Raw genomic sequence first — 20,378 nt, forward strand, 5'->3', positions numbered from 1 at the left:
AGTCTCACTTCATTCTCTGTGTTTAAAAATGGGTTCTTTCCTCCGTAGATGGTTTGCTTGTTGATTTCTGAGTATACCTTTTCGATCCGCCTTTTTGTCCCTGTTCTCTTTTCACTTACGTGTACTCCTATCTCTAGCTGCCCTCTTCCCTTCAAACTTGTGATTCCTACCATACCCACAGTCTCTCTCTCTCTTTTTAATCTGTCTGTAAATTGCCAGGGGTAAATAATTTACATCACCAAGATAAGAACCTGTAGATACTTAAGGAGTTGTGTGTTTATTAATTGGTGTAAAATGAAGATAAATTGGCTTTGTGAGCCGGCCTGGGTGTGAGCTTGAGTGTCTGGGCTTTACAACACATCTAATTTGTTTTGTTCCTACTTCTCGATAGTGATGGATGGCCAGTAATAGATCTCTTGTGAAGTTAGATAGCTTTGGCTGTGATTTTTATTTGATCATTCAGCCGTCATAAAAGGTTATGATGAGCTCTAGGTGCGCGGGCTTCAGTAGTTGTGGCACATGGGCTTCGTTGCTCCGCGGCACGTGGGATCTTCCAGGACCAGGGCTCAAACCTGTGTCCCCTGCATTGGCAGGCAGATTCTTAACCTCTGCGCCACCAGGGAAGCCCTAATCATTCTTTTTGATGGGGGCTTCTAGCGACACTGTTAAGGGATGGTCCATGCAGTTCAATAAAATTTCTTTTATGAAGCTTTCACATCTTGAAAGAGGACATTTAGGGATATCCTTGAACTGTAGTGATGTTCTTAGTGACACAGTAAGCTGTCCAGATGGAGGCTTCACACGTGTGTTGTGCTGCTGTGGTTTTGTTATTGCTGCTGCCGCAGCTGCTGTCTTCAATCGCTGCTGCCGCAGTTGCTGTGTGGTCCGGGAGCTCCTGAAGCCTTTGCATGTCATCTCATTTAATCCTGATAGCAACTGAATGGGATAAGCATTAGTGTCCCCACTTTACAGATAAGGAAACAGGTTCCTATAACAGGTGAAATAGCTCACCTATCCTTACATAGCTAGTAAATGACAAGTAGGATCCTGCCCAAAGCCTTTTTGTTGTTGTTGTTGTTTTTTGCGGTACGCAGGCCTCTCACTGCTGTGGCCTCTCCCGTTGCGGAGCACAGGCCCCGAACGCGCAGGCTTAGCGGCCATGGCTCACGGGCCCAGTCGCTCCGCGGCATGTGGGATCTTCCCAGACCGGGGCACGAACCCGCGTCCCCTGCATCGGCAGGCGGACTCTCAACCACTCTGCCACCAGGGAAGACCTGAGTATTGAGGTTTTTTATCTTGGTAACACGCTTAAGGTAAAATTGGAATTTCTGTTTAGACAAGATGTATAACATACACGTATAACCTTTTGCTCGTTGCTCTGTTAGCTCAGACTGTGTAAGGCTGTAGCCACGCAGTCACCGGTTGGACTGATTTGAACAGCCATGTAGTCTGTTCCTTCCCTTAGCCTGATACCCATGATGGGCCAACTCTGTGCAAGGCTTGGTCTCAGATGGAGTTGGGACTGTGTAAGTTCAGGAATCACCCAGTGTCTCCCCTCTTTATGACTTTATATCCCTATGAGGATTCAGAGGTCGGGAGGTCAGTGCCAGCCTGGATCCTCCTGAGCTGGTTCCCAGGAGGATTAGCCTTTGAGATGGCCCAGAAGGATGGGTGGCATTAGTTAGTACTCAGGGTGTCCAGGCAGAGGCCACTTGGGGATGTGGACATAGGTGCTGATGGCTCACTGGAGGGGTTGAAGCGTGCTGGACACTCTCAGAGGTGTTGTAAGGAGACCAGGAGGGAGTGGTGTTGGGGGAGGGTCGGTGGTGCTGGGGAGGCCTGGGGACGGAACCAGCAAAAGAAAAGGCATATCAGTATTTGAAATGGTTAATAGCAAGTGAAATTCTGAAATTACGCTGTTTCAAGAGGAAAGGAGAAATGGGAGAGGGATGAACTGTGGCAGAACAGGTGAGAGCTGGTACCTGGCTGACGATGGGAGAGGTGGTGTGGAGAGAGAACTCAGGCTGCAGTGGTTGAAAGCCTGCAGAGGAGTCCTCAGGCCACTGTCCATCCTGCCTCCTGCTGGACACGGGCTCGGGGCGGGTAGGAGCGGCCGTGCCCAGTGTTCCAGTTCTCAGTGCGCCTGGATGAGAGGAGGTGGGAACGAGAGGATAGCATCTCCTGCCAGCTTGTCTTTGAGAGAAATGCAAGGATCTCGTCTTCCTTTTCCTGCACAGAAGCAGGTTTTGGTTTTGTTTTTGTTTTTTAAATAAATTTATTTATATATTTATTTATTTTTGGCTGCGTTGGATCTTGTTGCTGCCCCTGGGCTTTCTCTAGTTGTGGTGCGTGGGCTTCTCACTGCGGTGGCGTCTCATGTTGCGGAGCATGGGCTCTAGGCACGGGGGTTTCAGTAGTTGTGGCACACGGGCTCTTAAGCGCAGGCTCAGTAGTTGTGGCGCATGGGCTTAGTTGCTCCGCGGCATGTGGGATCTTCCCGGACCGCGGCTCGAACCCGCGTCCCTTGCATTGGCAGGCAGATTCTTAACCACTGCAGCACCAGGTTAAGTCCTCATGTTCAGTTTCAAGGTGTCAGCAGGGTCACGATTCCTCTGAATTCTATAAGGGGGAATCCTTTCTTGTCTCTTCTAGCTATTGGTGGCTGGAGACAAACCTTGGTGTACCTTGGCTCCTAACAGCCATCACTCCAGCCTCCGTGTCCATCGTCACATGGCTGTTTTCTGCTTGTCTGTGTCTCTGCGTCTCTCTTCTGATAAGGACACCAATCATATTGCGTTGAGGGCCCACCCTAGTCCAGTGTGATCTCACCTGAATTTATTACTTCTGCAACAACCCTATTTCCAAATAAAGTCACGTTTTGAGGTATTTGCGGTTAGGACCTTAACATTTTTTTTTTTTTTCATTGGGGTGAGCAATTCTCCCTGTAACAAGTTCCATGGCTAGTATGATCCTCCAGGGTGTTAGGGACCCAGACTTCTCTCTTGTTACTCCTCTGCACGTGGCCTTGACCCAGCTGGTAACCTCCAAGGCCCAGGCCGTGGGGTGGATGAAGGTCCTGGACATTGTCACTTTCCACCGGCCTGGATGTAGTCACGTGGCTACACCTATCTGCTCGGGGGGCTGGAGAGAGAGGGCCTCCTTCCAGGCTGCCAGGTGCCAGCTGAAATCTGGGGTTTGTTTCTTGTTGAATTATGTGCAGCATTTGCAGGGCAAGAGGGAGTTTTCCTGTATATGATTATGTTAGTTCAGTAGTGGTTCGCAGGACTTGGTTTTATTCAACTGAATTGCATTGAATAGCTGCTAAGGGGTGTGAAAATAGCAAGCAGTGGAGGATGTGGCCATTCCTGCTGTCGAGGAGAGAGGGCGTTGACTAAGGAGAAGAGACAAGTGATTGTGAATAGATGCTTGTAAACTATTTTTTAAGAGACAGAAACTTAATAAGAGCATTTCATTTTTAGAACAGTGACTTGAGTGATAGTTAATGACAAGCAGTGATTGATTTAACGTGCGTGAGGAGTAAAGCAGAGTGTACTTAAGTGCCCAGGGAAAGGTCGCGACCCAAAACAGGCAGAGCCAGGGTTTTCCTAGGTCTTGTGTTCCCAGCCTGTCCAGTGCCACCTGATACCTGCAGGCCTGGGAATGGCCTTCCTCTCTGTGTTCCTAGCAATGTTGCATCGTGCTTGGCACTTGGTGGGATTCAGTAAATGTTTACGGAATAATTCCCTACCAACTCTTTTGTTTATTGTTAGTAACACAAAAGTAAAACAATGGAAATATCAAGCTTTTAAATGTGTTGGAGTTTGCTGCCACAGTTTCTCCTTAGGGTGGAACCAGTACACTTGTTAAGAAAGTTACAAAGACAGCCTCAGGGCCAGGAACTCTTTATTTGTCATATATGTAATATATATCATACTATACCGTACACTATCTGTAGACTTTATTGTATATTGTTATAATAGTATATAATATTCCGCATATTACCTAGTCTGTTCTGATGTGAACCTACACTTTAAGTACAGTTGGCAAAACGATATGTAGGCTGTATAAAGTTTTTTACTGCAAATTCCAAGAAAGCAGTTATTGTTGTTTATGCTTTTCTCCTGGAGTTTAAACAATCTGTGTTTTTCCTTTTTCTGTAGAACTTTCTGTTACTTGATGAGATAACACAGTGCAACCCTCAGCTGCCATCAGATGGTAAAATGATAGTGGACGTGCAAGATTTCACTGCTTCTTGGGATAAGGTAACACAGCCTGTGTACCAAGACTGTGACTGCTAAAAGACAGCAGATTTATTGGAGAACTTTGAGGTTTCACACCTGGTGCAAAATGTGACCTGCTAATTTACTTGAAAGTATGTTATAAAAATTCTCAAAATCAGGAATAGGTTTGCAACTACTGGAGATTAAGTGTAAAATCAGCCTAAGACATTTGACATGTTGCTCTCTCTCTCGTTTTCAAGAGAGCTTTCAAAGTATTAGCACATTTTGACCTTAAAGTCCATATGTTTGTAATGTTAGAATTTATATTGATTGTGGAGAAAAAATGCTGCAGTATGGAATGGGTTAACTAACAAATATACAACCAGTTGTTACAGACCAGAGGCTTTGGGGAATCGGTGTACATTTTTTGCCTTGATGTTCTCAGATCATCTTATTACATACTGAGGCCATGATTTAGGTCTTTGCTTTGGGGCAGGGTGGGGCTCCCCCATCCTAAGCTTCTCGATGGTTCTGGCTACTTTGGTGGCAGCCAGGGACGGGGAGGCGACAGCAGGAGGGCATAGTGAGCACCCGTAATTCCCAGTTGAAGGCTTGCACTGTGTGGCAAGCTGACAGGGAGAACTGGCAGTTCTGAACACTTGGTTTATTTATGACGTTCAGGCAAACAGGAAAAAGAGCAGGGTCCGCTCTCAAAACTGAACACCTAGTGCAGCCCCCTTTTCTGACGACTGAAACATTCCTGCCTCCCCGGTTCAGTGGTCCTCTGTGGATCACTCAGTGAAACAGAACCCATACCGCAGGAGAGGGCATTCCATGTGGGGAATACTTACGCAGAGGATGAAAGACGGGGGAAGAAAAAAGCAGAAAGGGCAAAATGAGATTAGCAGTGATTAGCAGTGGTGGGAAGCCACTCCCATCCCCAGGGCTGGAAGGACTCAAACGAGGTGGTGCCTCTACCAGAGGGTCCACCATCCGGTGCAGAGCCCAGGAGCTCGACTGCTGGTGGGAGTGGAGACCACAGTGCAAGTGTCCGGACTGTGCAGACTCCTTGTGTGTGTTCACGCCTGTCACACCAAGTGTGGTGCCACTTGCATCCTGTTCACCTACTTCTGATTCAGTACCTGCTTCCCCACCGACAAAACAGTAGTATGTTCCCAAGTAAACAAAAATATACCCCCTTAGCTTTCGCACATGGAAACTCTTAACAAGGTACCGTATCTGACCTGATAGTTTCTCCTACCTTAATAGTGTAGATTTACCTCCTGCTTGGTATTTCTCATCATAATACACTCGAAGCATTTATGAAAAGCACCATTAGAATTCCATTACGATGGCAACTCTTTGTGAATGGTAACACATACTTTGTATGAAACATTAACAAAATCTCTTATACCAAACTATGCGGCATTATAAAATGAGCTGTTTTGTTCTTCTTGCAAGAACGTGATAACGTGCTCTCAGACTTCTGTGTAACTTGCAGTGTAGTACAGAACACCCTATTCTGTTGTCCTGGCCTTGCCTATGGAAGGCTGTGCCCTGGGCTGGGTCATTAGTAATTAGGGCCTCTCAGGTTAGGTCATGGGTGAAACATCCCTCGGGGGTGGGGGAGTGGCACAGATCTTGGGGATTTTTGGAGAGAAGCGGAGTCTGAATGAATCCCCTGCTGGGTTGGGAGGCTGGAGATAGACATGGGCTTTCTAAGCTGCTCCGCTATACAGCCCCTTGGGCAGGTGGCAGAAGGTTTCAGTGACCCAGGTCTCATTCTTGAAATGATGGGACTTGGTCTCAGTCTTTAAGGTTTAAAATAAATGGTCCTGTGGGAGCCTCCAAGGGACAGGGATTTCAAACTGTGTCTGGCAGCTGAGTGGGGCTCAGCTGATGATCCTGTGTAATCTGCATGCCCTGAGCCTGGATAACCAGGAGAAGACAGGCCTCAGTACCATGGGCTGTCGAGTGCTGCCCCCTTCTGGTCACGGCAGAGCAGTGCCCGATCCTGAAGCCTGAACAGGGAGGGAACTCAGTGTCTGGTCCTGACACACTGTGAGGTGTGGTGACAGGGAGCTGATGTTTGTACGTGGCCCACTATTTTGTCATCTTAACTGAGTGAAAAGTGGTAAAATAAGAACCCTAAGTGTCAGAGAAGAAGTGGAGAAGCTTAAATGTTTCTCATGTATTAAAGTCTAGCTTCTTATTGATAGATTTGTAATTCCTATAGCATCTGGGGCTAGTGTTTTGGTGATGAAGAGCTTCAAGCCTGAACAGGGAGGGAAGTCCATGTGTTTTGCCCTGACAAACTGAAGGGCTGCAGCAGGAAGCTGTGTTTGTAGGTGGCTCATTATCATGCAGTCGCAACTGAGTGAAAAGTAGCAAAATAAGAATGCAGGTGTTAATCAAAAGGAAAGGAGTGGAGTAGCTTTAAGAAGATGTCTCGTGTTAAAATATGGGGCTAGTTATTTTGATGATTAAAAATAATTATTTTTTCAGTAGCTGTCTGTATCTATAATCAGTTCAGTTCTTTCCAGAGAAATTTTCCATTTAGAACATTATCCAGACTTCTTATTCCAGACCCTGTGCTTTTATTAGTCTTTTGGGCATTTTACTTAATCATATGTAACCACTTTTTTTTTTTTTAACATTAGCAGTTAAGATTTTTTTTTAAACACTTAGTATATGTAAAGAAATACACATACCCCTAAGTCTCTTTATGATAGAATTTACAGTTTGTTCAAGAACATGACCTGTGATTGGCACGATAGGTACTTTATCCTTCTCCTTTGTGTTAGATTGTTTGCTGTGACATGTACCTCCATGGTTTGTTTTTGTTTTTTTTAGGGTAGAAGTACTTTGTTGTCCCTATTTACCCAGAATAGGTAATGCATGTAAGGGGTACAAAACTGAGGCTTGATCACTCTAACCTACTGTGTTATACATAATCCCCCCGCCACCCCCATCCCCCCCTTTTTTTGGTTGTTAGTGTTAAATTGAATCTCTGGTGAAATTGGAGCCTTGACTGCCATTTATGTGACTTTATTTATCAAGAGCAACTTTATCATATAAAGCACCCCGTTGCTTGCTGACCATTACTGAGATTCATTCTTTATCAAGTGAAAATAAAGAGATAAGTGGAGATGTCAAATTCTTAGTAGAGGACCAGCCATGATATGTACTTACACTGCCACCCTGTGGAGAGGAGTGAAGTAAACAACACCAGTGGCTCTAATGAAAACTTACAAATGATTAAAAACCTCCCATACTGGATATTCTATTAATTATATTATATTAATAAGCTAGTGTGCATCATGGAGTTTGCATTTCGAGGACGGGCCGTGTCATTGCAACTACTTAAATTCTGTGGGTGTCTAGAGCTCTGTCCGTATGAAAATCTGGCAAAAGAAGTAGGCTTCCTAAAGGCAACTAAAGCTGTTTCAAAGGTGTTTTTTGATGAAGAGGCCCCCAGGACTCACTATCTTAAAATAGGAAGGACGAAAATGTGGGTTATATTAGCATATCAGTGACTTACGTTATTTTCTCTACTTTCTGAAGTTCGCTTTTTTATTTTATTGAAATGAACCGTAAACTTAAATTTGTAAACTTAAATTTACAGGCATCAGAAACCCCAACTCTACAAGGCCTTTCCTTTACTGTCAGACCCGGTGAGCTGTTAGCTGTGGTCGGACCCGTGGGAGCAGGAAAGGTAAGTTACGATGCCTTTCGGCAGCTTGATGCAATGCCACAGCCCCTGTGAAATTCTCAGAGTCGAGCCCAGAGCTGTAGGTAACACAGTTTGAATTGGATGTATCTCAAACAGCATTTCTCTGTTGCATGGAACATTAGTTTTGCAAGAAGGTTGCATGTCCAAATAAACGTGCATAAATGCCCATTTTGTTTTCCTTCCTGGTGCTTCCCGTTACACAGTTGGGAACTGCTTGTCGGGACTTTGGACGTCTCAGTGAAGGAAATGATTTATGTGACAGCTGTTCAGGACAGACTGAGACCGTGGGGACTTCTTTCTGTCACAGTGGGCCCTCCAGGAGGTCTGGAGGTTGTAATGGCTCTTCCGGGAAGCTCTGAGCATTTCCTCATGGGACTTGAGTTGGTCCCGTCAGTGCACGTGTAATGAGTGTGCAACCATGTGCTGGAGCTGAAGATACAGACGTGAGCAAGCTGCAGACGCCTCTGCCCTCCAGAGGCAGCCGGGTTCTGGGGCGAGACAGATACGCAGGCAGATTATTTCAGCCCAGTGTGGTGAGCGCTGTGATGCTGTGGACACAGACGCGCCACCTCTGTGTGTTAAAGATTTGAAGGACATGTGCACGTGCACTTGGTCTGAAACAACAAAATACAGGAACCTAAACGTGGGATATGTACACGAGGGGGTGATGATTTAAGTTATGATGGAGTTTTGCTCTTTGGACACGACTCACTTCAGAGTATTTTAAAAAATAATCATCTTTCGATATATTATTCGTAGAAAGCTTTATTTAAGAACAAGTGTTTGTCAAGTAAAGGATACCCGGATGCAGGAACAACTGCACTAAACATCAGATACACGAAACTACACGTTCTGCTGGGCTGCTCTGCTAGTTAAGGATGTTAAACATTCCAACTTAGTCTTTGCTGAGTAGAGCATTTCAGTTGCGGGAAACTCTTGGGCAGTTTAGATTGTCATAGTATTATATTAATATTCCTTATCAATCAATAGTGTACATTGACCAGTAGTGTTATTTTCAATTTTTTTGTCTCAACTGCCACAGCTGTACTTTATCCTCTTTTAAAGGAAAGGGTTCTATCGTTTATCAAGCGCCCAGGGTGGGGACAGTTGTTCTGCGGGGCGTGTCCGTCCTGAGTGCTGCCTGTTCACGCGTGTGTGTTGCCATCTGTTTCAGTCGTCACTGTTGAGTGCTGTGCTGGGGGAGCTGCCCCCGAGCCAGGGGCTGGTCAGCGTGCATGGGAGGATCGCGTATGTTTCTCAGCAGCCCTGGGTGTTTTCAGGAACTCTGAGGAGTAATATTCTATTTGGGAAGAAATATGAAAAAGAACGATATGAAAAAGTAATAAAGGCTTGTGCTTTGAAAAAGGTGAGTCATGACTTTTGAGTTATATATACTCGAATTTCAAATGATGATAGTGTTGGTTTAAACTACAAGGTTTGTTAAAAGACCTTTTAATGTTGTTTAATGCTTTTTTTTTTTTTTAACATCTTTATTGGAGTATAATTGCTTTACAATGGTATGTTAGTTTCAGCTTCACAACAAAATGAATCAGTTATATATATACATATATTCCCATATCTCTTCCCGCTTGCATCTCCCTCCCTCCCACCCTCCCTATCCCACCCTTCCAGGCGGTCACAAAGCACCGAGCTGATCTCCCTGTGCTATGCGGCTGCTTCCCACTAGCTATCTACCTTACGTTTGGTAGTGTATATATGTCCATGCCTCTTTATCGCTTTGTCACCGTTTACCCTTCCCCCTCCCCTGTTTAATGCTTTTAAGGTGGTCTTCTGGATGAACATGTACACACGTATGCTACTGTTTGAATTCTGATGTGGTAACGACGCCCACAGAATGCCTTTTTGGGGGAGGGGACTTTCACTTTGTGAAGTTTCATTCACTTTTACCTTCTTTTTTTAATGCACAATTACAAAAATTTGTGAAAATAGCACAGTTTAATGAACTCTCAGTTACCCACCCCCAGCTTCAGCCAGGATCAGCTCGTGGCCAGTCTTGCTGCATCTCTACCCCTGCCCACTGCCAGCCCCACTCCCACCCCAGATTATTCTGAAGCAGATCCTAGGCCTCAGATTAATTCATCTGTAAACATTTCACTAGTTTTCTCTAAAAGACCTTTGGAAAAAAATTACCCCATTATTACACCTGAAAAGTAACCTGAATTTCCTGAATATCATCAGTGTTCTCGTCAGTGTTTCCATGTTGTTAATCATCTCACTGGGAAATTTCTTTAACCTTTGGCTTGAGTCGGGCTCCACGTAAGGTCTGCGCCTTGCACTGGGTTGATGCCTCCCTGGTCCCTTTCATTCTCTAGGTTTCCCTCTCCGCTTCACTTTTGACTTGTAATTTATTATTTAAAGAAAAAGTAATGCTTTAACATTTCTTCTTAATATGGCCTATTTTCATTGGGGAAGAGATTGTTTTCAGAAATGACATTGAATTTCATAGAAAATGGAAAATGAAACATTTCTCTGTACCTGGGGATTTAAATGAAATTAGTGAATCAGTTATGCAAACTGAACTTAGCTTGTAGGATAATATAATTTAGTGAAACAAAAGAAAAAATGTAAATACTGATAAATACTGTGTTATTCTCTTTGGTCATAAAAATCTGCATAATGGCGTTAAAGAGCTCTTCCACCCCCCCCACCCCCAACCCCAACCCCAGGGTCTGGTCAGAGCAGTCTGAGCTTCGTATTGTTCTTTCATACTGTGAGGAAAAGGCTGGGACAGGGTTTCAAAGGTGTGGTGTTAAAGGCCTGTGTGGAAATAGTTACTCTGCTTGAACAATGGCTTGAACATCATAGACTGTGTTAGATGAGTAGCATTTGATGATGTGCTGGGCACAACACAATTGTTTGCTTGTTTAATGGGCTTCTGTTTCCTTCTCGTGAGTTATGGTTAATGGGAGATTTTTCGTTTACAGAAGTGAAGTAAAGTTGACAGTAATGAGGTAGAATTTTAAAAAAATGATATACGAAAAGGGGAAATGCAAATGTAAAACAGTAAGAAAAATAGCTCTCATTTATTCAGAGTCCATGTGGAAGTCATTTTTCTGTTTGTCACTCACATGCAAGCACACATGACAAGGTGTATGAGTTATTAATCTTTTACAAGGCTCTTTGATGTTACCATCCTCATTTTATAGTTAGTAAAACTGAGGCTTGAGAGATGGAATGCCTCACCTCTACATTTGCAGCTCAGGTTTAAGACCCAAGGGGGTCAATGCTTTGCCCCAGCCCCGTGGGGTGATGGGACCAGTAACTCGGGCCGTGTCCTGGGGCTTCACCCACCCTCGGATGTCTGTGCAGCACAGACTCTGGTGGGAAGGGGCCCCTGCGGGATTGGGCTGCACAGCGATTCTTCTGTACGTGATGTGAGGTTTATAAGCATGGACTGATCTCCCGTTGTGCTGCGTGGTCGGGACATAGAATTGGGGCCCCTCGTGCCCATTCCCTGCTTGGCAGGAAGGGAGGCCCAGGGTGGAGAAGGAGCGGAGAGCAGAGTCCTGGCCCCGGCTTCGTCACTTGCCTGCTGTCACTTTGGACACGTCCTGTTTCCTGCCTGGGCCTCTGACGTTTCTGCAGCAAAATGAGGGCGTTGGGTCAGAGGGTTTCCAAGAGGTTTTGCTGCTGCTCTGAAATGAAATCTATGTGTCAGTGAATGGTCATAAGACCGTTACAGGTAATATTGGTGTCGTGGAATTATTTTGACCTGTAGATACAGAGACCACATGTGTAGTAGGAAAAAAAAGTGTGGTCTTTGGAGAGAAATGGTCCTGAGTAGTAATTTCAGGTGTTTCTCTGTTTCCTTTTTATAAAATGAGGGGGAGGTGTGGGTTTGTTGTAAAGAGAAAGGCAATGTTTGTAAAATGCAAACCTGCCAGGTTTTCAGTAAATACATACATAGAAACAAAAATAATAAAGATTTCTTTTTATGGGTGGTTCCCATAAAATAGGAAAAAGCAGCATTTCTTTTATTACATATCTTAATAACTAGATGCTTTATACTAGATCTAATTGAAGTACGTGTTTAACTTCATTGAGCCGAAAACGTATCTGTAGTTAAAATATAAAGTAATCACATTTGGCAACGTCGAATTAAGCTGATGCCATATTCAAAGTGACCCTATAGGGAGTTATACAACACAATGTAGGGAACCACCTAATAATGTTTGGCCTGCTGTAGGGATCGTGTTTAAACTGCAAGGCTTAGGAGATAGAAGGTTCAGGGAATGAGTTTCAGTTTCTCTATTTAGTAGGGAAAAAATCATGCGATTTCAGCTGCTTTTCTGAACCTCACCTGGCCTCAGTTTCATCATCTTTAAAATGGAAATCATAGTGCTATCGGCCAAATGGATTTAAAGCTGTGATGAAAGGCAGTTTTATGCTGTTTGACTCTGGAACCCAGCCCTCCTCTGCCAGGGGCTCACGTCAGGTCCCCGTTAAATATTTTAACAGTCTGTTCCATGTTTGTACACGAAGTCTCCAGCATCCCTAAAGGGCCCTTGATGTGCTTCTGGACAGAAGGCATCAAACCAGCGTCGCCATTTCCTAGTTTTCCCGTAGTTTGTATGTCTGCTTTCCATTGAAGATTGGTGAAGAAGAATACCTTCCTGTCAGTGGGAGGAATTGTAATATATGATGAACTCAGGCTTTTCCCCTTTAACCTAATCAGAAAATGGTGGCTGGGAAAGCAGCCTGACTTGGATTTTACTTCAAATCGTCTAAAATGTTTTCCCATTCGTGCTGGTCCTTAAATAGACTGCAGAGCTAACAGCACACTGGAAGTCCTCCTACCAGACTTGCAGAGAGAGCCTGTTTCTTACGCCCTGACTGTGCTCGAGTGGGTCTAAGTGCCTTTTCTAAAACATGGTTCGGGCTGCCGCACTACAGTGTGGTGCTGTTGTGAGAAGGAAACCAAAACAGCATAAAATGGAGGCGTAAAAGCTAAGCAGAACAGTTTGCAAGGACTGTCATCAGTGAAACAGAGGCCAAGTGAACTGTGTGTGTGTGTGCGTGTGTGTGTGTGTGTGGAAGGCTGGGAACGTATCTTAAAATGGCTTATTGTATCTCAGGAAAACCCAAAGCAAGCGATGGTAGTAAAGAATTAAGGTGAAAAAATGATGAATTTTCATGACAGAGCAATTGCTGCTTTTCATCTGATGCTCCGCATTTAAGCTTTGAGTGTACAGGGCACCTGTGTGTGCCTGTGTGTCTCTGTGGCTGTCAGGGAGGGTTATGACGGGGATGGTCTCTTTCTTTTCCTTGTGGTCATGTGCTATGCGTGTCATGATTCACACTCTGCGTGGATTTTCACTGTTGGTGTGATGAGAAAATAGGCCTCAATCACCAATAGCAAGTTACAATCCCTTCACGTCCTTATTCCATTTATGGAGGGTGTTTGTACGCTTGTTTTGATTCTCACAGGATCCTTGAGTTTAGTGATTGTTTCTGCAGCACATTTCTGTAGAAGTTGAAAATGAGACTTAGGGATTTCAAAGGACTGGTTTATCATGGAGATCCCAGGGTGCCACTAGTTCTCTCCCCAAATTTGCTGAAGTAGAGACCAGGAAATGAGGGCTTCATTTCTAGAAAGGTAGTCTGTGTATCCTAGGTTGATGCCTGAGGGGTTTAGTAGAAAACAAACTCTGCAAACTCTGCTTGTCTATGCCAGGATCTGTCAGATGATAATTACAGGCAATCTAAATCTAAGCCTGCTTCACCCTCCAACAGATCTACGCAAACCCCCTCTGAACTGAGCCCTTGTCGACCCCAGTAGTGACTCACTTTCCCTCCTTTACTCCCTACCCCCTAAGCCGGCTTCCTTTTTCTTCTAGTCCTTAGTACTTGTACTCATGTTAATTTTCCATCTCCCATCACGGAAAGAAACTCTAGGGACTTTGTTTCCTCTTGGATGAATTCCTTGTGCCCAGAACACTGCCTGGTATATAGTTAATCCTCAATAAATGTGTGTCAAAATAGTCAACTGCATAAATGCTGTGGAAAAACTACAGAATGAAAAAAAATGAAAAGCCCTGAGAGGTTTTTTTTAACGTTTAATGTTACAATTTAGTCACTATAAAATATACCCATTGCTGTTGATCAAATACTTGTATAAAGAACTGATGCTAGAAGGTTAGCATGATAAGAGGAGAACACATTTTATGTGGTTTTTTTGCGGTACACGGGCCTCTCACTGTTGTGGCCTTTCCCGTTGCGGAGCACAGGCTCCGGACGCGCAGGCTCAGCGGCCATGGCTCACGGGCCCAGCCACTCCGCGGCAGGTGGGATCCTCCCGGAACGGGGCACGAACCCACGTCCCCTGCATCGGCAGGCAGACTCTCAACCACTGCGCCACCAGGGAAGCCCGAGAACACATTTGAAATCTTTCTCTTTTTTCCCTTTTCTGTCTCCATGTAGGATTTACAGCTTTTGGAGGATGGAGACCTAACTGTGATAGGAGACCGGGGAACCACGCTGAGTGGAGGCCAGAAAGCCCGGGTCAACCTCGCCAGGTAAATGGCGTTTCAGTTGCCTTCCTGCCCCTCCCTCCTCCATGGCTCCTAGTGGAAGCGAGCACGCAGACCCCGCTCACCGGGTGGGCCCTGTGTGAAGCAGGGTCTTGGCCCTTTTCCATGGGCTCTTGGAATGAATAATGATTTGCTGGACACCATCTTGATTCAAAGATGGGACACAGGGGGCTTCCCTGGTGGCAAAGTGGTTGAGAGTCCGCCTGCCGATGGAAGGGACGCGGGTTCGTGCCCCAGTCCGGGAGGATCCCACGTGCCATGGAGTGGCTGGGCCCGTGAGCCATGGGCGCTGAGCCTGCGCGTCCGGAGCCTGTGCTCCGCAATGGGAGAGGCTGCAACAGTGAGAGGCCCGTGTACTGCAAAAAATAAAAAAATAAAAATAAATAAAGAAATAAAATAAAATTAAAAAAAAAAAAAAGATGGGACACAGGAAGCTTGAAGCGGCCTTCTCCTGACATCTCTCTACGTTTCCTAGAGCCGTGTATCAGGATGCAGACATCTACCTCCTGGACGATCCACTCAGTGCAGTAGATGCAGAAGTGAGCAGGCACCTGTTCGAGCTGTGAGTTTGCTCCTGTTTTCTATCATTTCTGCTTTCCAGGAACCCCGCAGAGATCAGGGAAGAGAGCTCAGGAGGGCGTTTGTGCTTCAGGAGACTCGGCTCATTCTGCCCTGGCGTCCCTGTCCCCCCTCCCTTCCCTCCACAGAAGATCCGTCCTAGAGAACTTTTGCATGAGGATGAGGTCAAGACAGGAAAATGCAGAAGGAGCTTGCAGTGTGTGGAGTCAGGGAGTCTGTGCTTAAGGGAGCTGAGGAACAGATGGCAGATTTCCCCTTGCTGCTTGTAGTTGACAACCACACATTGTGGGTGGATCCAGCCCCAGCAGTAAGAAAGGCAACGTACGTACGGCTTTTAAATCAGAGAGTGGGACTCAGTAGCCTGGTGCTTGGCTGCCTGTCCTTTTCCTCCATCAATTGTTTAAGGCATGTTAGAATCGAAGTTCTCAGTAGTGACATAGGGCTTCCATGGAAAGGCCTAGCTGGTTTATGCTTATTATTGTATCGGTTTGGAAATACTTAATGAAGTCTAGAACTTAAGAATGATTTTTCTTCCACCTCAGAGTATGACTTCAAATATTTAACATTGCTTCATGGATGCTTACTAGAATTAATACTTAGACCCACATTGTAGGGTTACGTTGAATTTCAAACTCAGTATCTAATACCTGGGTGAAATGCTGACTTTCACTTTGAGTTTCTGGAATTTGTTGTCAGTGGCTCTTGTTTGTCCACGGAGCCCCAGAAGCAGAACAGCTCTGATGCTTTTCTGTGTATCATGTGTCCTAACACACGCTGACTGAGGCCTCTGTGGAGTCTAGACGGGCCTCTTCGAAGGCCTCGTGAACTTGCTTTTTCTGAAACGCCACCCACATCTACCCCACGGTTAGTTACCTTGCTGTTCACCTTGTTAAAGCCAACGAGCCCTTCCAGCTGCACTTAGTAAAGCCCTACTGTGTGCACTGAGATCCATGCCCTTACGGAGGCTATTGTTCAAAACCTCTCAGTTTACAAAGGAGACCAGTGAGCCAGGAGAGGGGAAGGACCCACACGGGGCAGAATAAGGGAGACTGAGACGTTCAGCTCTCATTTCTGCCTCTAAGGAATCTGTCTCTATGGAGCTTGTTAAGACAGATGCCTGGGAAAAGGTCAGCGGAGTCGCGGTTTAGAGGGTTTGGATATAGGATGGTAAATGCTAAGTGGAAGTAGAAGTGGGCAGCTGTAGGCTTTCAGGTGAAGTTGGAAAGCTCCCTGTGCACTGGCCTTAGCGGGAAGTGCCCTGTGGGCCTGCAGGAGGCTGAGAATAGGATTCAGGTCCTTTTGCTAAAGGAATAGTAGAAGCACAGGTGTAGAGGTGGGAAGAAGCAGGGCTGTGAGAAGGACAGCAGGCACGTCCTCGCCTGGAGGATGCAGGTTGTACGGCAGAGAGAAGCAATTTGAAATTTTCGCCATCAGTTCCTCTTAGTTTGCTAGGACTCTGTCTGTCCAGGCTGCTCTCACAGGAGACCATAGACTGGGCAGCTAAGAAATAACAGAAATTTATCTCTCATAGTTCTGGAAGCTGGGAAAGCCCAAGGTCAAGGCACTGTCAGATTTGGTGTCTGGTGAGGGCCCGATTCCTGTGTCTTCACATGGCAGAAGGGGTGAGGGAGCCGTTTGGGTTCCTTATATAGGGACACTGATCCCATTCATGCAGGCTCTGCCCTCATGACCTAATCACCTCCCTACGGCCCCATATCCAGTACCTTCACTATGGGGATTAGGTTTCAGCGTATGAATTTTGAGGGAAAAAACAGTCTGCAGCAGCCTGTTACGTGGTGAAGGCTGGAAGGTCAAGATCAAGGTGTGGGCAGGTTTGGTTGCTGCAGAAACCTCTCTTCCTGACTTCCGATGGCATCCTCCTCGCCGTGTCCTCTCGCTGTGTCCGCACGTGGTCTGTTCTCTGTCCATGTGCCCTGCTCTTAGGTATTGGGCTCCTCTGTTTCTTTTTTTTTTTTTTTGCGGTACGCGGGCCTCTCACTGCTGTGGCCTCTCCCGTTGCGGAGCACAGGCTCCGGACGCGCAGGCTCAGCGGCCGTGGCTCACGGAACCAGCCGCTCCGCGGCATGTGGGATCTTCCCGGACCGGGGCACGAACCCATGTCCCCTGCATCGGCAGGCGGACTCCCAACCACTGCGCCACCAGGGAAGCCCGGGCTCCTCTGTTTCTGAGGACCCCAGTCAGATTGCATTAGGCCCAGCGTAATTAAGGGTAACAATTATTTCTTTAAAGGCCCTGTCACCAGATACTAAGGTACTGGCGAATAATGTGTCAACATGAATTTTTTGGGGGAAAAACTTCATTTGCAGCAAGTCCTAAGTAGCATAGTAAAGAGGCTTTCGCAGAGTCAGCAGTGTGAGAGAGAGACGGGTGAGGCAGCCCTGAGCTCTGGGTACTGGGAGCTGGGATTCCACATCCACTAAGCAGGGGCCATTGGCGGGCTCCACCAAAGTCTGTGTGTAACTTGTGCTTAGCTTTGGGGTGGTGAGAGAGCTCTGGAGATCAATGGTGCTGATGGCTGCACGACAGTGTGAATGTACTGAATGCTACTGAGCTGTATGCTTAAAAATAGTTGAAACGGTAAATTTTACATTATGTATATTTTACCACAATAAAAAAAAGTGCCCAAGTTAGCACTGAATCTTTCAGCACACAAGAGCAGGGCAGCCGACACGTGGCATGGCCTCCAGCTCTCTTGTCTGACCCCCTTTTCCCACCCTCTCCTGATCGTGACTTTATGAATTTTCCCGTAGGTAAGTGCCTTGTGGCTTGTCACGGGTTCAGTGAAAGGGCGCTAATGCCGTGACAGAGGTTCCCCACCCCCCATCCTCCTGGCATCACGGGCAGTTCAGCCTCCCTGTTCCCAGCGTGCTTATTACCACAGAAGTTCTCCCAAGTTCTTCTAACAGAGGCAGTATTTATAGCTGTTGGGTTTAATGACCTTGGATGTACACTTGATAGAAGCAAGCTTGTTCAGACTGTTGTTTGCTAATCAGAACCACATTCTCTGGGGAAACTTAGGGCAGGGAGCACGAATGCAATTTAGGAAATCGCTCAGCAGCAACTGGAGAATGTTCTCAACGAGTTAGAAAATTGGATGGAACAGTGTGCTCTGAAAGATGGTGGTCGTGTCGAAGCTTAGTAATGGGGAGTGTTTTGTATTAAAAGTGAACGAAGTGTACTTCTACTTGCTGTTGACAGTTTCCTTCAGTCATGAATATATATTGAAGGTTGTTAAGGTTTGTGAATTTTCCAACTATACGTTGTAAACCTTAAGTGGATTCTCTCACCTACAGAAGGTTAGAGCCTTAGGTGAACTGATGCAGTCTCACCTGTGTCCAGCTGTGGATCCCGTTTTGGTTCAGAGAGCCCCACGTCGCCAGAGCCCCCGGCTCCTGCGTCACCAGCTCTTCGGACCTGTCCTGGTCAGATGCCCACGCTGCTGTCCACACAGTTCGCCCTCTCCGCTCCAGCCCCTCACAGACCCCCCTCATGTTCAGGCTGCAGATCCAGGTCCTCAGACGGAGAACGAGCTCCTTTGCCATCTGCCCCCATCAGCCTTTCCAGCTGGCCCTCACACCCACTCGGCCTTCCAGCCGTGCCGGCTTTGTGACAGGCCCTTTCTCACACCTGTCTGTCTGTAGATACTGCTCCCTCTGTGCCAGAGCCCCTGCCTTTCCCTCCTGTTCCTTCAGGGGGAGCCTGTGCCCTTCTGTCTTCCCACAGCCCTCGGTGGGTTGCACTTGACCATTCATCAGTCCTCTCCACCCTCTATAGGCTGTGAATGCATGAAGACGCCTTAGCAGGGCATGTTCTGTCCCAGGACCCTTGGACCTGCTGTGCCTTCTTCTAGGGACGTTTCCCCAGATAGGCTCCTGTGTCACCCCCATCTAAGGCAGCAGCCCCCCTTGCTTTCCTTCAGAGCACACATCACGGCCCGACAGTGCCTCTTCTGTACTTGTTCAGTGTGTCCCTCTGTTCACGGTGCGGAGTAGCGTCTGCTTCCTTCACCTGTGGATGTATGCTCGACAGTTAGGACTGTGCCTGGTATCTCACCAAAGCCTGTCGAATGAATGAATGTAGACAGGTGCTCTTTTTCATTCTTATTTGATTCACTCTGCTACGGGATGTACCCCCTGTTAACACAGCCCTTATATAGGAATATATATAGTATTATAGGATTAACACAGCCCTTATATAGGAATAATGCTTAAAGAACTCATCCCTGAATCAATTATTTTTGTATGGTATGTCTTGGAAATCTTTACTCTTAAAAACTTGGAAGATAGATTATTTTCCTAGAGATTTGGATTAAAAGTCTTAATTAGGAATAAATTTGTAGCCATCAACTGATCACTTTATTGTAATTATTTATATTACCTTTTCTGTGATGGAATTACAGGAAGAAAATATTCTGAAACTTGGGTAGCTCTGTCTTGGACATGGCAGCCCATTAGATTTGATGAACATCTGCCTTCAGTGGCTATTGACAGATAATTTTGAATTTAGGAGAAACAATTCCATGAAAAGCTTTAGTGCTAAGTCTGAAAAGGTGTTTACTTGGTCAAGAAATTTAGTACAAAATCTGAACTAAGACATGTCAAAAGGTGAAAATAAGTCCGTTTCGACATAATGGAGCGATGGCGTATGTGTCTACGTCCTGAGCTCTCGCTTCTGATCACAGACCCAGTGTCCAGCGTGTCCCCTTAGGACTTTTCTGTCCTGAGTCCAGAGCACACGACCGCTCGTGGGTTAGGAGGAGTGCAGGCGGGGCTGACGTGTACTGAGCGGATTGGTGGTTTGATTTCTCAGAACATGTGGCTGAGTTGTCATTGGCCGTGTTTGACATGAAGACACTGAGGTGCAGTAGCTTGTCCGACGCTGTCAGGCTCGTGAGGGGGATTGAGCTGCAGTCTGCTGCCTCCAGACACTGCACCTGGCTCACTCAGCAGGCTGAGCTGTGGCCCAGGTCCCTGAGGTTTGCTCTGCGAGGGGCTCGGGCACCCAGGGTACACGCCTGGAGCCCTGCCTGTGGTCATCGGGGCCCTGGATCCGGCTACTGGCTTCCCCAGAGGGGTTGTAGACCCCTCTGGGATGAGCCTGGGGCTGAGTCCCTAGGGGTCTGCATTTAAAATGTGGAGCAGTTTGAGAGGTTACTGTAAAAAAAAACAACACTGAAGTTTGAATACTTGAGGGGGTTTTGGCTAAGAGAATTGGCGTCGGTTGAGCCACTGGATGACTTCCACTGTGATGTGGACCATTTGGACTCTCATCTTT

At 46.3% G+C, this 20,378-nt stretch overlaps 1 protein-coding gene across 3 annotated transcripts in view; it reads left to right on the forward strand.

The window, feature by feature from the left end:
- The window catches only part of ABCC4 (ATP binding cassette subfamily C member 4), a 214,174-nt gene that overhangs the window by 78,917 nt on the left and 114,879 nt on the right, over positions 1 to 20,378 (forward strand). For 2 of the 3 annotated variants that reach the window (XM_004273657.4, XM_033435140.2), the window contains 5 exons: positions 4,161 to 4,262; positions 7,846 to 7,935; positions 9,128 to 9,319; positions 14,395 to 14,489; positions 14,980 to 15,066. In XM_004273657.4, the coding sequence (XP_004273705.2) occupies positions 4,161 to 4,262; positions 7,846 to 7,935; positions 9,128 to 9,319; positions 14,395 to 14,489; positions 14,980 to 15,066 (566 nt within the window). The remainder of the gene's footprint in view (positions 1 to 4,160; positions 4,263 to 7,845; positions 7,936 to 9,127; positions 9,320 to 14,394; positions 14,490 to 14,979; positions 15,067 to 20,378) is intronic. The other variant, XM_049701021.1, reaches the window with a different exon arrangement.

Source organism: Orcinus orca, chromosome 18 (assembly GCF_937001465.1).
Source record: "Orcinus orca chromosome 18, mOrcOrc1.1, whole genome shotgun sequence".
Lineage (NCBI taxonomy): Eukaryota > Metazoa > Chordata > Mammalia > Artiodactyla > Delphinidae > Orcinus > Orcinus orca.